The 15,572-nt window shown below is 44.3% G+C and overlaps 1 protein-coding gene across 1 annotated transcript in view; it reads left to right on the top strand.

Moving 5' to 3' along the window:
- The window catches only part of ZNF592 (zinc finger protein 592), a 42,318-nt gene that overhangs the window by 23,994 nt on the left and 2,752 nt on the right, over positions 1–15,572 (top strand). Inside the window, exons 4-9 of the mRNA XM_076348641.1 lie at positions 121–299; positions 5,352–5,528; positions 6,335–6,494; positions 9,380–9,658; positions 11,073–11,185; positions 14,758–14,893. Coding sequence (XP_076204756.1) covers positions 121–299; positions 5,352–5,528; positions 6,335–6,494; positions 9,380–9,658; positions 11,073–11,185; positions 14,758–14,893 — 1,044 coding nt within the window. The remainder of the gene's footprint in view (positions 1–120; positions 300–5,351; positions 5,529–6,334; positions 6,495–9,379; positions 9,659–11,072; positions 11,186–14,757; positions 14,894–15,572) is intronic.

Here is a 15,572-nt window from a genome sequence, read left to right as displayed (position 1 = left end):
TAATGTTAATACTAGAGGAATGTGCTGGAGCTTCCTCTAAACCTGAAAGTTTTCTAGGGTGAATTAGGGGGGGGGAAACAAATAGAGAATAACTAACTAATGTAACCTTTCTTTCATCAGACGTGTCAAGTGTGCCAGATGATGCTGCCCAACCAGTGCAGTTACTGCGCTCACCAGAGGATCCACGCTCACAAGTCTCCGTACTGCTGCCCAGAGTGCGGAGCCGTCTGCCGCTCTGCCTATTTCCAAACTCACGTCAAGGAGAACTGCCTGCATTACTCCCGCAAAGTCGGATTCAGGTTTGTGCAGCTCCAGAGGGTCCGTGCCGAGACAGCAAGAGGGAATGGGAAACTTGGATTTAGATCTTTGGAAATGTGTCTTCCTTACAGCAGAAACGAAAGAGGACGTAGCCCGGGCCTGGCGTGGTTTTCTGCATGACAAAACTCATTTGAAATGGGGAATTACTAAATGGATTTAAGAGGAGGTTTCTGAGAGTAGAAATGATTTTGAGGCAGCTTTAGCTGAAAGATGCTTGTGTTGACTTCAAGTTGCAGACGGGCGTCTCAGGATTGATATTTACAGCAAAAAAGATTGCAGATCGTAATCCTCTAAATCTCTTTAAGGTTTGAACTTGTATTTTTGCCAGTTATAATGGACTGAGGGATGTGTGCCTTCACGAGAAGGGCATAGATTATTTTCTTGTATGCCCCTAGAACTCTCCAAACACTTCTCATGAACTGACACAGATGGAGGAAGGCTCCCAAGGTTCTGGATGCAGTGGTGTGTATGTGTGTGTGTTGTCTTTTCTCCAACCAAATTGATTGCTTTAATAAAAGACATTACTTTTCGCTACAAGCCTTTCCTCCTTGGCATGTTTAGATCACCTTAGCGCAGCTCTTAAGACACAGATGATTTGCTTGGGAGATGAGACTAGGTGACCTTTTAAGATTCCTTAAAGTTCTGTTTTTTCTCCGATTGCCATTAAATACTTTGAAATTTAAAATGAATAGGGCAGTTTCTGCTCTTGGAGCCGTTCTTTTAAGATGTCTGCAAATTCAGGAGGCCTCCACTGTGTGGTTTGTTCTGAAATCACACTTACGTTTTCAAGGGCTTTTTCTTTCAACCGTGAAGACAAGAGACACATAACAAACGAATTCTGAATTTAATTATATACAGATAAGGGGTTTTTATGTGGGATCTGATTTGAGAGGGCACAGCCCACAACAAAGAATTAATTCCATTGCAAATTAAATGGCTGTGATACTTGGGCTGTTTGAAAATGAGCTAATCTGAGAGAAGGAGGAAAGCTGGAAAAAAAATGTTTTCCCTGAGATGGAAAAATGGGAGTGGAGTAGATGTCAGAAAACTAACTACGGGTTTGGTGCAGTTCTTTGGACTTTGCTGGCACTTGAGAATCCCAAATGCAGGCACAGCTTCATCATGCTGAGCTGCTTGTGCAGCATCCCCATCCATCGATGCCTCGATCAATAACGTGTCACAGGGTTACGCTGGCCTGAGCTGCATTATATAGGAAGCTCAGTCTTTTAGCAGTGATCCAGTGCAAGTCCCTTCTCCTCTATTTCCAACTGATGGGCTCACAGTGTATGGCAGAGCTTGGTCCTGACTCTTAAGTGTATGACCTGGCATTTTTTAAAAACATTATTCATTCCAGATGTATTACAGTAATATCTTTATGATGCCTTAATCCTTGTCAGCAACGAGAGCTTCCATCCGTCTACAGATGTCATTAGCAAATATCTGCTTTCTGTGCCAGGGACATTAATGAAGATCTAAACCAAGACAGAGCTCAAGAATGATACTTTATGGATTTTTTAGTTTTACCCAGCTTCTCTAGAAGCTAAATTTCTTTAACTTCTCTAATTCGCATCTGCTCAAGCTCATCTGTGAAAACTGAGTCCACCAGACAGGTGAACTTCTGGCTGTGCCATCCTTGTTATCCTGCCTGTCTCTGCTGTGGGGTTGATGTCATTGGCATTGTTGAAAACAGAAGAAATAAATTTTAGTTGCAGAACCGTATCTAGATAATCTGCGACATCTGCCCCATGGTCACGTAGTGACTTAACTTCTTTTCTTTCACTTTTGTGACTCGCAAAGCTGAAAAGCTGAGGAGTTTTTTTAAATCCTTCTCAGGACCAGCTCAACTTTTGCTGCTTCTCACTGTATGCCTGTTTTTCTTGAATCTCTGATGCATAAGTTTGGTTTTGTTTTTGTGATCAGTCCTTACTCTGTCTCATTTTCTGCTAATACCCCAATGCATTCAATTAAGTTTGGAGTAAGATTGTTTTATTTGGGTTTTAGTCATGGCTAGTGATTACACTGAAAATGAGAAAGGTCTTCTGCAGTTAAAAATTAAAATCAACAAGCCTGTCCTAAATGCTCCTTTCCACTGGGCTCCAAGTGTCACCTCCCCACCTTTTCCAAGCACCTTCCAGCTGTCCCCACTGATCTGGGACTCGTTTTCCTCCTCGGTGCCATCTGGAGAGTTGAGGGGCTGGAAGGTGACAGCATAGGAAACGTTCAGAAGGTTAAGACAACATCTTGTAGCTTTATCTTCTCTCGCGGGATGCTTTCCAAGACTTTTACGCCACCCCTCCTTGCCCTGAGGCTATCCGAGAGTCTTCTCTTGCAAATTATTTCCCCCCCCTCCCCATGCTGGGGAGATGATAGCAGAATTTGCAATTTGCAGAAATTACATGGCAAGCCTCTGACATCCTCCATCCACTTTGTTCTGCTAATTAGTTTACTTTATCAAACTTCGTCCTTCTGGCACTGGGATTCTTGATTACAAAGTGGCTGTTGTTTAAACTTCCACTTACTGTAAATTAAATTAACTTGTGATCATTTGACCCTGAGTTAGTACTTATTTCATCCCTAATTCTAAATGAAGTACTTACCGAAACTGAGCGTTAATGCAGAACCATCTCTTGTTAGTTCGGGGAGTGTTTGTGGAAGAAGCCCATCAGATATTCCTGGATGTACCAGCCAGGCCTGACTGTCAGGATTAGCATTTGTTCTTCCATTTATGCTTGGGGAATTTATTCTTCCATAATAACACGGTTCCTGGTGTTACTATACTAGAAAGTCTCTCTCCCCATCTCACGTGAATGAGGATCAGGCTTGAAGGCAGAGCTACCCGAGCAGAATGTTTTTGTGCTTCCCCAAAGATGACACCAGCTGTTGTCACCACTTCCCTCTCCAAATTTAAGAAAACGGCATTTCTGTGTATATTTTGGGGGGGAGAGGGTTTGCCTCCTTTGGGCTGGCTTCTGCCTAACAATCTTTTGAAGCGTAACTTCAAAGCACAGGCTTGTTCCCTAAACGCTGTTGGGAGGCTCGTTCGGAGGGAAGGATAATGTAGTGGCTTGTTTGTTTTTGATACGGGCTTGGAACTCTTCCAGTTGCTTGATAGCTGGGGTCCATCTGCGACGGCAGCATCCGTGCTGCAGCACTGCTGAACGCACAAACCCTAATAGCGCCGCGGGCAAATGGCAGACCTCAGAACGAAGGAGAAAAATATTTATAAGGCAGCTTAACTCCAGGCTCGCTAGAGGAAGTTATTCCTTGTGCGTCTCTCGCATCCTACTAGCACAAGCGTTGGCCCCCCCGGATTGCCCGGCCGAGCTCCTCTGCTGTAACGGTCCATACGTGCAGCGCTGGCTTCAGCGGAAATGTGCCGTTAGTCATTTTGATTGAATCTTCTTAGGAGAGGCTGCTCTGGTCCCGGATCAGTGTAGGTGCTCCTATAGGGATGGTAAACTCCGCAGCTGGTGTGGCCGAGGCAGGCGAGGTCAGGTGTCTGCATCCTCATGTGCCCTTGTAGTGTTGGTGTGTGGCTTCCCTCGGAGCACAGCAGGCGGGTGGGTGCTTGGGAGGAGTATTAAAGCTAAATATAGTCGGCTGCCGGTTGTTGCCATCCTGGTGGAGTATCAGGCAAGGCCTGTCGCAGGAGCACGCTGGGAGGAGACGCAGGCTGGGACCGGCGGGGTGACCCTGGCTCTCCTCCTGGCCCCGGGGTCTATGTTTTCAGCTGCCGAGAAGCATCTTTTGGCTCCACGTGCAACCTCTGCTTCTTCCTCTCTCTCCTCCCAGAGCATCCCCCCAGCTCCCAGACAAGCACTTTCCAGGCAGCACCTATGTCTTAATGATTTTAATGAGCTTCATCAGTTCCTTGCGTGTTTCTGTTGCTGTTTTCAGTATCTTTGCTGCTGCTGTCATTATTTTCTAGTGCTTAGTGGAGTATGAGAAGCAATTGTACAGGGTTACTGAAGATTTCCTAGCTGAATATTCTTTTTCTGTTTATTTTGTACTGGGGACTAACTCATATTTACGCTGCTTATTGCTACCTGGAGATCTCATCATGTTGAAGATTATCTTAAGTTTTACTGAATCTTTCTATGTTTGGTTGTGAAATAATCAACTATAAGAACATCTTGATTTCAAGAAGTTAGCCTCTATGTTAGCGTTACGTATGGGTTGGTGTGTTACTTGTTATCTGAGGCTGTGTTGCTTGAAGTCCCTATTCTCTGGACCCTCTGGACCATAACCAGAGCCCCTGGGTTCTATTGTATATGGGATGAGTTATTTGACAGCCTGGCAAGGTAGATATCTAGCTGGCCAACTTGGCAACACAACTTACTTTTAAGGTGTCCTGAAGTGAACTGCCTTCATTATAATATTAAAAAACACACCCACAGGTCAAGAAGACCCTTGCCCAGGTGAAGACCCTTCCCCTGCGCAAGCGTAGTAACAGAAGAGAATGACACAACCGATATTATAATTATATGTAAATCACTAACCAATCATTGTAACTGGGAGTGTACTACCTTGTAATTTTTGTGTATAAATGTAACGGTGATCTGGCCATAGGTGTGCTTGATTTGTGGAAATTCCACCTTGCACCCGGCGCCGCAATAAAGAATGCCTGCTTTCTAAAACTCCAGATTGAGTCTTAGAGAGTTCTTCATCTGCCGGCTTACGGTAACAATCAGATACTTCAGTTCTTCACTTGTAGCTGTGGCGGAATTGGCTTTCACAGATACAGGGCTGGCATTTTGCTAAACCACATCTTCCTTTATTCTTTCTGGGTTGTTTTAGTCTCTGAAGGCTGCTTTTATAGATCTTGTTTGCTTGTCGCTAACATCTAGCTGTGAGATCTGCCCAGCTTGTGAATTCCTGTATCGTATTCCTCCTTCACTCTTCCACGTTGCTATTGAAGAGACTAAACGAGGACCCAGCGTAGCCTGGTGCTTGCCTCCATCTGCGCCGCTTTGCGTGTGTGTTGGAAGCAACACTGTGGCTGTAACTCGGCTCTTTCTTTCTGCGTCCCCCAGGTGCATCCATTGCGGAGTCGTCTTCATGACCCTCGCCATGCTGAAAGTGCACATCCATGAGAAACACTGCGAAGTCTTCCACAAGTGTTCTTTTTGCCCGATGGCCTTCAAGTCGGCCGACAGCACCACAGCTCACATGACCAGCCAGCACCCAGCAGAGCCTCACAAGACTACTCAGTAAGCATTTTGGTTTTATCTCTTCTTCTCCTTTGCTGGGTAGCTCCAGGATTCCCCCTTTCCCTCTGAATTTTTTTTCTATTTTCGGTTTCTGTCCTCATATGAGAAGAAGAGCTGCCACTTTGTCTGCTGGCGGGGGTCCGTTCCTAGCCACAGCGTGCTCTCCTTGGTACGAACACGGTCTCCTTGGGTAGGAGGAGAGGAGTTTGGGCAGGGAAGAGCTGAACATCCATAAAAGGATCTTAATTGTCACCTCTTTGTCCGGCAGGACCCAGAGTGGCACCTCTTGGTAGATGGCTCCCCGGGTAACTGCTGCATCTGGCACCCAAAAGGAAGAGGAGAGTTATGCCATGCAGCGTTGCCCCCAGAAATCAGTAGAGAGAAACCTCCTGTTTTTTCCACTCAGTAGCTTTCCCCTCCAAGCCTTGAGCTACTGCCGAAAATGTGTGGTTTAAGGGAGGAACTGTGGAAGGGTGGGATTGAAAGTAACGTGTAGCTAGCTAGTATACTTTGAGTTCGCTCCCATCTGTCTGCACTTACCGACACACACACGTAGGTAGTTATGCATATGCATAGAAGTAAACTTATTTTTGGAAAGCTGTGGTATGTGCCTGAGGCATTTTGTTGTTCTTCCCAGTTGAGTTAATGGTTCAGTTGTCCACGTGGGTGTGTGTTGACAATACGTTGAGAGCACAGCGCTCCTCAGAAGCCCATCCCTTTCTGAAGTTGCTGAGATAGATAACTTTTTCCACTGTCTTAAGATAACTAACGAAGAGAGACTGAGTTTATATTTTTAATTGTTCCAGGGTGATCTACAAATGCTCTTGTGAGACCGTCTTTAACAAGAAGAAGCTGCTTCAAGAGCACTTCCAGCAGAACACCAACAAGTTGTTAGTGGGAGTGTTTAAGTGCCCACAATGTCAGCTGGTGTATATGCAGAAACAGCAGTTAATGCAGCACGTTAAGGTCAGTAACTCCCACCACTTACTGATAGGAGGTCCTACTTTTTGAGTTCCCAAAGAGTGTACATCAACTGTGTGAGGAAATTGGTTGAAGAAGTGGAAGGTTCTTGAGGAATACATTAGTGGAAAAATAGACTACAATGATTTACAGTATTACCTGGAAACATGAGTGGAGCGTTTTATGTTAGTTGGTAATAATGCAGGCAGTTACTCTCATCTATATGTAATTTAACCTTATGACAAAGGCTTGTTTTCTACAGGTAAATCTTTTTGATTTTTAACTGTTCTATATTAAACCCAAGGCAGTGATTAAACCGGGGTGGGAGCTTTATCTTTGGCTGGGAGACAGGGAGAAGTGTTCTCTGCCCACAGTGTTACTCAATTTATATAATGAAAGCTGAATCTCCCTCTTTTGGGTGCTCACCTAGAGAGCTTTGGCCCCCTTGCAGCTGCCTCGGAGAGAGGCTGCATGGCATTTAATGGCCCGCTTCCCTGGCTGCTCCACTTGCCTGCAGAATCACACCAGCTGCAAGAGAGGAGTGACAGAGGCAGGAGTGATTGCCCTGGAGGTACCAGCTTTCCGGAGGTGGGACCCCTCCTTGGGTGCGTCCACGCCGGCACCACTCAGGCTGCTCCAGAAGATGGTCTGAAATGGGTAGTTGTGTGCAACCCCAAAACTTGGTGGAAATGGTGGTCCGGAGAGTGCGTCGACCCTGCCCTCCCTCATATTGCAATAAGCATTGCAATAATCTCGCTATCATTCATCGCTCTTTTATACATACGAAAAGCCGGTTATTGTCCATTTGGTGGTGGTTTCTAGCGGGATGTGTGTGGGGACTTGTGGATCTGATTATCCCATGAATGTGTGAGCGCCGCATATTTCTGTTGTCTTAGTCAGTATGTTTCTATGTACAGTGTCTTAACAACATTGCCGTGGAAATCCTCTCAGAAGATTTCTTGATGGCATTCTGAAGAAAGAGCTTGCAAAGTCTTATTTCCCTTTGATTAGGAAAAAAGTGACATAATTTTTTTAATCAGTGACTTTATTTTGTTTATACTTACACTTGAAAAGCAAGAAGATTCGTTAGTTTACTCCTAAAAGCAAAAACCATTCAAAACTACTGCTTTGCTCTCTCCCCCATGCCTTTAACTTGCAAATCTGGAAATGCTTTGCATGCAGTAATGAATTAAAATTTGAAGCCCTCCTGTGAAGTTGATGATTGCTAATCTTCCTGTATTATAGCTAGGAAAATAGAGTTGAGATTAAGGCTTGGACCTTCAAAGAGGCATTCAGCCCCAGTGCTAAAAGACGGGCTTGAGTTGAGGTACACAGCTTGTTGCGGCTCATTTGCAAATCCCACCTCCAGGGACCTGTCTGCAGCAGTTTGCGCACCAGCACCCTGACATCCCCACTACAAAACTTCTGTCTTTTAGCCATGAGGCTGTATTTGGCCATCAGCGGGTCTTTGAGATGGTAATTGAAGAAGGCTTTTTGGCTGTGGCAGGGTAGTAATTGCACTAACCCATCTCCTCTCCTATCAGAGCCCGCTCCTTTATGCAGTATAGAGTTTATAGGAGGTGCTGTCTAATTTGCTCCTCCACGCAAAATAAAGAAACCTTGTGCCTCCTCATCTTTCCCAGCTTTCCGTTGTTAAAGTGTAAGAGTAGGAGTTAGAACGTCTGGCTCCTGTTATTGATTCTGCAGAGAAGTCACTTCATTTTTCTGTGCTCCTTTTTTTTTTCCCTCCAGTGGTGTAATAACAGGAGGAATGGAGTAATGGGTACTAATGTACTTTTTGCTCATAAAACACTCTTGAGATTTCCAGATGGGGAGAAAGTTGAAGTGTTCGTGTTACCCTAAATAGCTGGCAATGCTGTGGAGGACAGCCATCGTTGCCCTGCCATTGCATGAAAGAGCTTCTGCGGACATCAGCTGGATCAGGTGCAAAGCACACAGGCGTCTTCAGATGAGACCTTGTGTTTTGAAGTTTGTTTGGTGTCTAACCCACAGAAAGACTTCCAAAGGCCTGGGGCCTTCGTGTGTTGAAACTTTACCCATTATTAATTACTGTGCACAATTAAACCTCTAAATTATCCTTTTGTGTGGATGAACTGTTGTTGTTCCTAGGGGAGTTTCTTGAGGTTTCTTTGGTATGTTGCTATTTTATTCGCCTTTGCTTTCCCACAGCTCTTCGTTTCTGGATTGTTTTCCTTATGTTCAATTTTCTTTGTTAAAATAACTTTTTGGGGGACTTTGCATTTTGGCCTGTTGAACAACCAAAGAGCCTGGAGACGTATTCCTTAAAAGGCTGATTTCTGGCTTTATGCTTGCTTTTATTTGTCGAGAGCAAAGTTTTGAACCCTGAAAACGTAAATAGCAATAGGCACCGTGGAATTGAGGAAAGTAGGGTTGGAGAAATGAGAGGTTGTCTCTTCCTGTCCCTTGAGCAAAGATGAAGCAGCTTTGGAGCCCCCAAGATAACAGCAAACATTTCATTCAGAGCTTACCAAAGCAATGTGTTTTTAGAGCTTAGGCTCTTGAAATAATGACAATTAACATTTGTCTTCCATTACATCTTCCCTGTTTAACCAGAGTTCTCAGAGCTCATCCAAAATGTTAAACAGGCAGCACCAAGGAGCTGCTGTTGTCACGCAGGAAACATAAATAGAAGCTTCATGTTTCTTGGGAAAATTTCTTGCCGGGGAAAGCACTAGAGCTGGTTTCAAGAGGATATAGGAAGACATGCAGGAACAAGACATCAACATACTGTTTGGGGGGGAGCTTAAATTATTTATTTAAATAATAAATGTTACTTATTTATAAATAAAGGTGTATAATACGAATTACATATAAATGTTATGTGTGATTCCATTATTATTGTTATCCAGGGTGTTCATGGAGTCCCCCAAAATCCTGAGGAGCTCTCAAACTTTCGACAGAAGTCTGAGAAGGCATCAAGGAACCAGGTTCATACCGCACCAAAGGAGCTGTCGGTAGCCAATGGGACTTCCCACTCCCCTCTGCCGAGGAGGGGCATGAGGATGGAAGGACACAATCCCGAATCCAAGTCCAGACTGAGAAGAACTGGTTGGACTTGCAAGGAATGTTCACAGTGGATCCCCGATCGGGAAACCTATGTGTCCCACATGAAGAGAAGTCATGGAAGGGTAAGGACTCAGATGAAACACTTCAACTAGGTAACAAGACATTTTTAGCAAAAGAGTCTGATAATCGTTAATATTTGGGGCAAAAAGAAACCGAGAATGTGTTTGCCAGCTCACTGAGGAGTAAGCTCAGGGCCAGAACAAAAAAAAATGATGTTGCCTGTTGTAAGCACGCTTTCTGTCCTTGATCGTATGCTCTACAACCTGCATACCTCATCCTCTTTGCTGTTCCTTCTTCCACTGCATCTAATGTCAGGCTTCCTCTTCGGCTCATCTGGGTAAGTGGATGGAAGGTCGTGTCTTCTCCAGTTGCTGGTTCAACAGTCTGATCTAAACTGTCTACTCTGAAAGTTACAGAAGGACATACAGTACCTCTAAATGATGTTGTATTGTTTGGTAGATATCACTACATCTAACTGGGGAAGAGGAACAGACTCATGCCGTGCGCAGAGCTGTCATTATAAGAACTGTAAATCTCAATTTTGTTGGTTTCATCCAGCTCAAGCCTTGTGTTGTCTTGACCTACTTCTGTCAAGCTAATTCCTTGCTCGCTGGCAGAACATAGGCCAAGATGTTGTGTGCAGCCAGATTTCTTAGTACTTTGGCATCAGGACTTCTTGTTTGATACACTGAGTCACCCTTCTCGAGTCCCATGAGCAGAGGCTGTGGAAATCTGGATCGTCGTCTTTGATTCCTTCTAGCTTGACTTGGGGAGTGCTGGATTGCCCATTTGATAAGTATCAAGAGAAGAAGATGGGGGCAGGGTGACAATGCTGGATTTTCCCATTTGAATTCTATAGAAGTAGGAAATTTGCCGAATATTTAAGTTCAATACATATATGTATTCATTAAACAAGTCTAAGAAGATTTTAAATGGAATGCATGCAGGTTATATGAAAGACTGTAGGAAAAGGAGGAGGCTAGTTACAGGGCAGAGTCGTGTAGGGGGACGTGGATATCATAAATGGATAACAAGCAGGACTATGTGATGTTCTTTAACATCTTGCCCTTTTATTGTGCTGAATTATGAGGAGAGAGAAGGGTAAGTGGACTTGTACTTCACACTGGGGTCCTGCCTTCTTCTGAGGCAGAAGGGCCCTTACACTGAATTAATTCTGCAGAGGGTCCTGTAGTGAAATGAGCCCACCGGAGAAGCAGCTAATGCAATTCCTATTAGAAAAAAAAAATCAAGCATGTGGTTTAACTAGTCCTCGTTTTTTATAAGACCAGTGCTGGTATTAGCCAACTGTTGGGCTGAGTATAAGTGGGACCCCGAAATCTCAGTGATCTTTATCAGTGGAAGAGGGATTTTTGGCACCTGAGAGGTAAGGTCCAGATGAAGAGTATGGGGATGTTAGAATCCAGTCAGTGCCTTCCGTCTCCCTGTTATTAAAAGATATTTCTGTTCTTCTGCTAGTCTGTGAAGAGATATCCCTGTCGACAGTGTGAACGCTCATTTAATGCCTCCAACAGTCTGCGTAGACACATCCGCAATAATCACGACACAGCAAAGAAAGTTTATACTTGCTGGTACGTACTGAATGCCACTTTTCAAATTTGTTTTCAACGACAGGCTAATCTTTCGAGTTTGGAAGCCCTTTGTAATAGATCATGTCTGCTCCTATCTACTCCAGGCTATAAGTTACTGAGGGAGAGTGAGAAGAAGAGTATGTTAAACATGAGAGACTTGGTGGCTAAAATAAGTCCTTGCTTTTGACTGCACAATGCCCTTTGGAAACTTAGGGTAAGGTTTGATTTGAGATCTGCAGGTGCAAAATGAGAATTATATTGCGCACCCTTGTGGAACAGCCAGTAAAATATTGGGCCAATCTTTCGCTGCTTCGTGGTTGGTGTAGTCATGCATCACTCCTGTGCCTTCCCCATGAAAAAATGGTACAAAAAGTGTGTAAAATCCTGATGAACCAGGGCACTAGATCTTGCCACCACTTTACACAGGCAGAACTGACTGCACAAGCTGCAGGGCAATGGAGAATTAAGCCTGCTGGATTTGCTTGGGAAGACGCACCTCAAAGTTGGAAAATGGATTTGGAGACTTCAGACGAGCTATGTAAATCAGCAGTGAATGAAAATCATTGCTGGTGAACCTATTTTAACTGTGAATACAGTCTCAGTTCAGGACAAAGCCCAGTGCTTACAAAACTGCCTCTACAACTGCCACGTTCTCATCTAGCGTTGCAGAGTAAGTCGTATGTTGAGCGACCGTGCAGACTTGCTTCCTGTCTCATTCTGAGACATCCTTCTGAAACAGAATTAAAGCACATTTGTGTTGGAAGGGAAGTTCGCAGTGATGTAGGTTGGGGAATTTTTTTTTTTTTTAACTAAAATTTTGGTTTAATGCAAGTGTTTCTGAAGAGTGTGCTGTCACTTTATTGCACTTAAGTTACTAAAAGCCTGTCTTGAAGAGTACATCCCTTGTGTACTTTATTTCTTTGGACTGCCTAGTGAGCCACAATAGCTTTTAGTAAATGGATAAAGTATTGGCATCACCACTGGGGCCTGATAGGAATACATTCCTGACGCATTTTTCAGCCAGGATTTCTAAACTTTCCATTTCTTGTAACTGTGCTCTGACTTGGAACCTCTGGAGAAGATGAAACGTTGGCTCCCAGTATGTTTCATTCTGCTTTAAGTTTGTGGGCTTATTCTGCTTTGTTTGTCTTTCAAGTTACGCGTGCCTGGTTTGTATAAATCTGTTCTCTCTGGATCAGTTGTTTTCAAAGTAGAGTGTATCAGAATCAAAGTGAACATAAGGCCTAGCTGGGAAGAAGGATTTGTGTAGAAATACCTAACAACCTGGGACGCGCCAGCCTCCTGTATGCGTTAGCTTGTACAGGGCCTGGAGTCCAGTTGTTCTGCTACTCTTCAGAACGACACAGTTGTGGATCCACAGCTTCACCCAAGGGTCCACGGTCATGCCGTATTTACAGCAGAGAAGGCACAGCTACAAATTCAAGCGAATTGCAGTTGTGTTTAATTCTCAAGCTTGTAGTTGCTCCTTCTCAAAATCTGTGGATGAAGTCTTAATCGGGCAGTGGTTGTGCTCTCTTTAATCATTGCAGTGGGAGACTTACTGAAATCACAGCACTCTTCAGATGAAACCTCTTCCTCGAAATACTTGTCCCAGCATCTCCAACAGCTGCTCTTTGTTTGGATCCGAGGTCTTCTGTTCAGTCTCCCCTTTGATCCCTCTTAGTTTGTCCAGAGCGCTGTTCTAAAAGTCACCTCCCTGACTGCGCTGCTCGCAAATCCTCCCATCCCTTTGTACTCCTCCTCAGCTCCTTTCTGTGCTCGGTAAGGCACCGCTTCTCTGCTGCTCCTTTTCTTTTCCCTTGGTTGCTGGTGTCTGTTTTCCTTCTTCCCACCAGGCAGCTTGTATCAGTCTCACCTGTTACTCCCTTCAGGGGTTTTGACGCCTTAACTTTGTGTCACCCTCTTCTCCTGGATTTCCATGTGAAGCACAAGTAAAATTTGTCATTGATCTGACAGTTGCGTATTTTTGTGACTTTGGCATGCTGCCTTGTAGGTGACCGCCCTCTGGCTTCTAACATTTCAAGCTGTGATTTCCCCTTCTCCCCCTGCCCTGCTTAGGTCTCTGCCTTCTGTTAAATTTGTAGGGAGAAACCAGTGATGGAGGACTTGCTTGAACACCCTCCTGCCAAGCTTGTCACTGGAGTAATTCAGGTTAGGAAAGAATCTTTCCCTGCTCACACGAAAAGAATTCTAAATTAGGACAAACTGCAAAATATTCTGATGTTTTTTGTATTTTCTTTCATAATACACTTGGCTGTTTTTATGAGAACCTGCTCTTATTTTCCAAAGCTTAAGTACAAACTGTCTGGAACGCTTGATTTTCAACATATTTATTTTTGATAAATACCACCTAATAACCTCTCATCTTTCCTCCATGAGGGAGAAAAATTCCATCATTATTAAATATTGATTTATCATCTAAGCAGTTCCTGTTAAAAAACAGAAGTATTCAATGAGCACGTCTGCCTTTTCACATCATTAGTGACTGTTGTTTAATTTCCATCTAGTTACTGGAAGATCAGTAGGAATCTTCTTCTCTCCTTTTAAAAGATGTCTTTGTCGCCCAGAGACACTTCATCTCCTCTCTGTTGCTTTTCATCCCTTGCTGCCTACATTTCAACTGCAATTTGTGCATTTCAGAGAAGTCTGGCGTTACTTGCCTCATTGCTCGGGTCGGTGCGTAGCTGGTGGACCTTCCCCGTGTCACGCTGGCAGGCAGCAGAAGAGTACGAAGTCAATCCTGGGTTTCCCAGTTGCTAACGGAGACCTCTGTGTACTTCACCATGCTGCGGGGGGGTGCTGCTGCGTCTGCCAGACCTGGCACTTGCTTCCAGTAGGCCTCGGTCCTCCATGAGTGAAGGTTAACAGATGGCACATCCCCTTCACATCTCCGTTTGAAATGTCAGCCATGGTCTCTGGCAGCTCTTGAACCCTACCAAGTTTTAATGTGAATAGTTACATGCAGATGATGCATTCATGAGTGCTTCTGCCTAGGTTATTGTTATCAAAGTTGGAAGTTCAGCGGCTCTGTAAGAATTTTAAGTGTGTTATGATACACATGGTCTCGTGGATGGGATGCTGCACTGGTGCTTGGGCGCGCTGCGTGCGGAACCCGGTTCTGCTGCAGGCCTCCTCGGTGTAACACAAGTCACGAGGTCCCTCTGTGCGCAGGTCTCTCATCTGAGAGTCGTTTTTCTCCCGTGCGTTTTCCATCTTGATTATTCATCTTGTGCTTGTGTAGCATGTATCACAGGGGGCCTGATCTCCACTAGTCCCTGTATTTATTTAGCACTGTAAGACGTGCCCTACTTTCATTCTCATTCCTGCTTACTGTCGTAAATTCTAAACTGTTCTAGATTTCTCTCAGGGGCAATGTTTTATTATTAAAATGATGATTTGCTGCGTATTTTGGTAATCTAATAGTACATTACTCACCAGCGTCTGTCTCCAATGACACCTATTGGTTTGGCACGTAACGAAGAGCTGTTTGGATGGAAACGAACAGCTGGGCATTTCCTCTAATAAATTTTCTTCCTTTTTGTATTTCCAAGGTACTGCACAGATGAAAATCAGACATTTCCTCAGCCGTTCATGCTGGAGAATCACATCAGCCTCATGCACGGCATCAAAAACCCAGACTTATCCCAGATGGCCAAAGCAAAAGCTCCAGAGAGAGACACAGCAGAAGTAACTGATATATTTTCATTGAAAAATAAATGTACCTGGCGAGTAGCTGTTCACTTGGGGTGTTATGTCGAGCCGCAGCCTTGCGGCAGTCAAGCCCCCTCGTCCATACGGCAGATTTCCTTCCCCTCCTCTCAACTCCATCCAGTTTGCTTCTCTCTGGCAGTGTCAGGATCAGAACTGAAAGCGCAGCTGAGCTGCAGCAGCACCAGGGCAACATATCTTGCATTTTTCAAGATATTCTTGAACGTGTGGCCCTGTGTTTTACCGTCCTTGTCTAAGTCTACTTTGTAACCAGGTCTAATGTAGGTTTGTTATTACCTTGTTCTCCCCTGCCGCTCTGTTCATGAGCCTGGTACATTTTTCCTTTCTCCCTTGTTTTTTCTGCTAGTGACAAAAGATTTCTTTTCTGTTTTAAAATACTTATTAGATCTATGAGAACTGCATTCCTCCCAAGTAGGACTGTGTAACTTTTTTCAGCAAATGTAACTGTTCAACTAATTTTATTTCGGGTTGGTTGGGAGCGGAGGATTGGCTGATAGGGCTTCTTTGCTCCATTTCCTTTAAAAACAGACGTACGTTTTCCGTATCACTGCAATTTATCATTCGTCTGTACCCTAGCATTGACGCATCGCAGCCAAGACTGACTCCCCTCTGTATTTATGCCGTAAGGAAACCTGGG

The sequence above is a fragment of the Aptenodytes patagonicus genome, chromosome 10 (assembly GCF_965638725.1).
Source record: "Aptenodytes patagonicus chromosome 10, bAptPat1.pri.cur, whole genome shotgun sequence".
Classification (NCBI taxonomy): Eukaryota; Metazoa; Chordata; class Aves; order Sphenisciformes; family Spheniscidae; genus Aptenodytes; species Aptenodytes patagonicus.
Note: the sequence above shows the minus strand (reverse complement) of the source record. Positions and strands in the feature narration are given on the sequence as shown.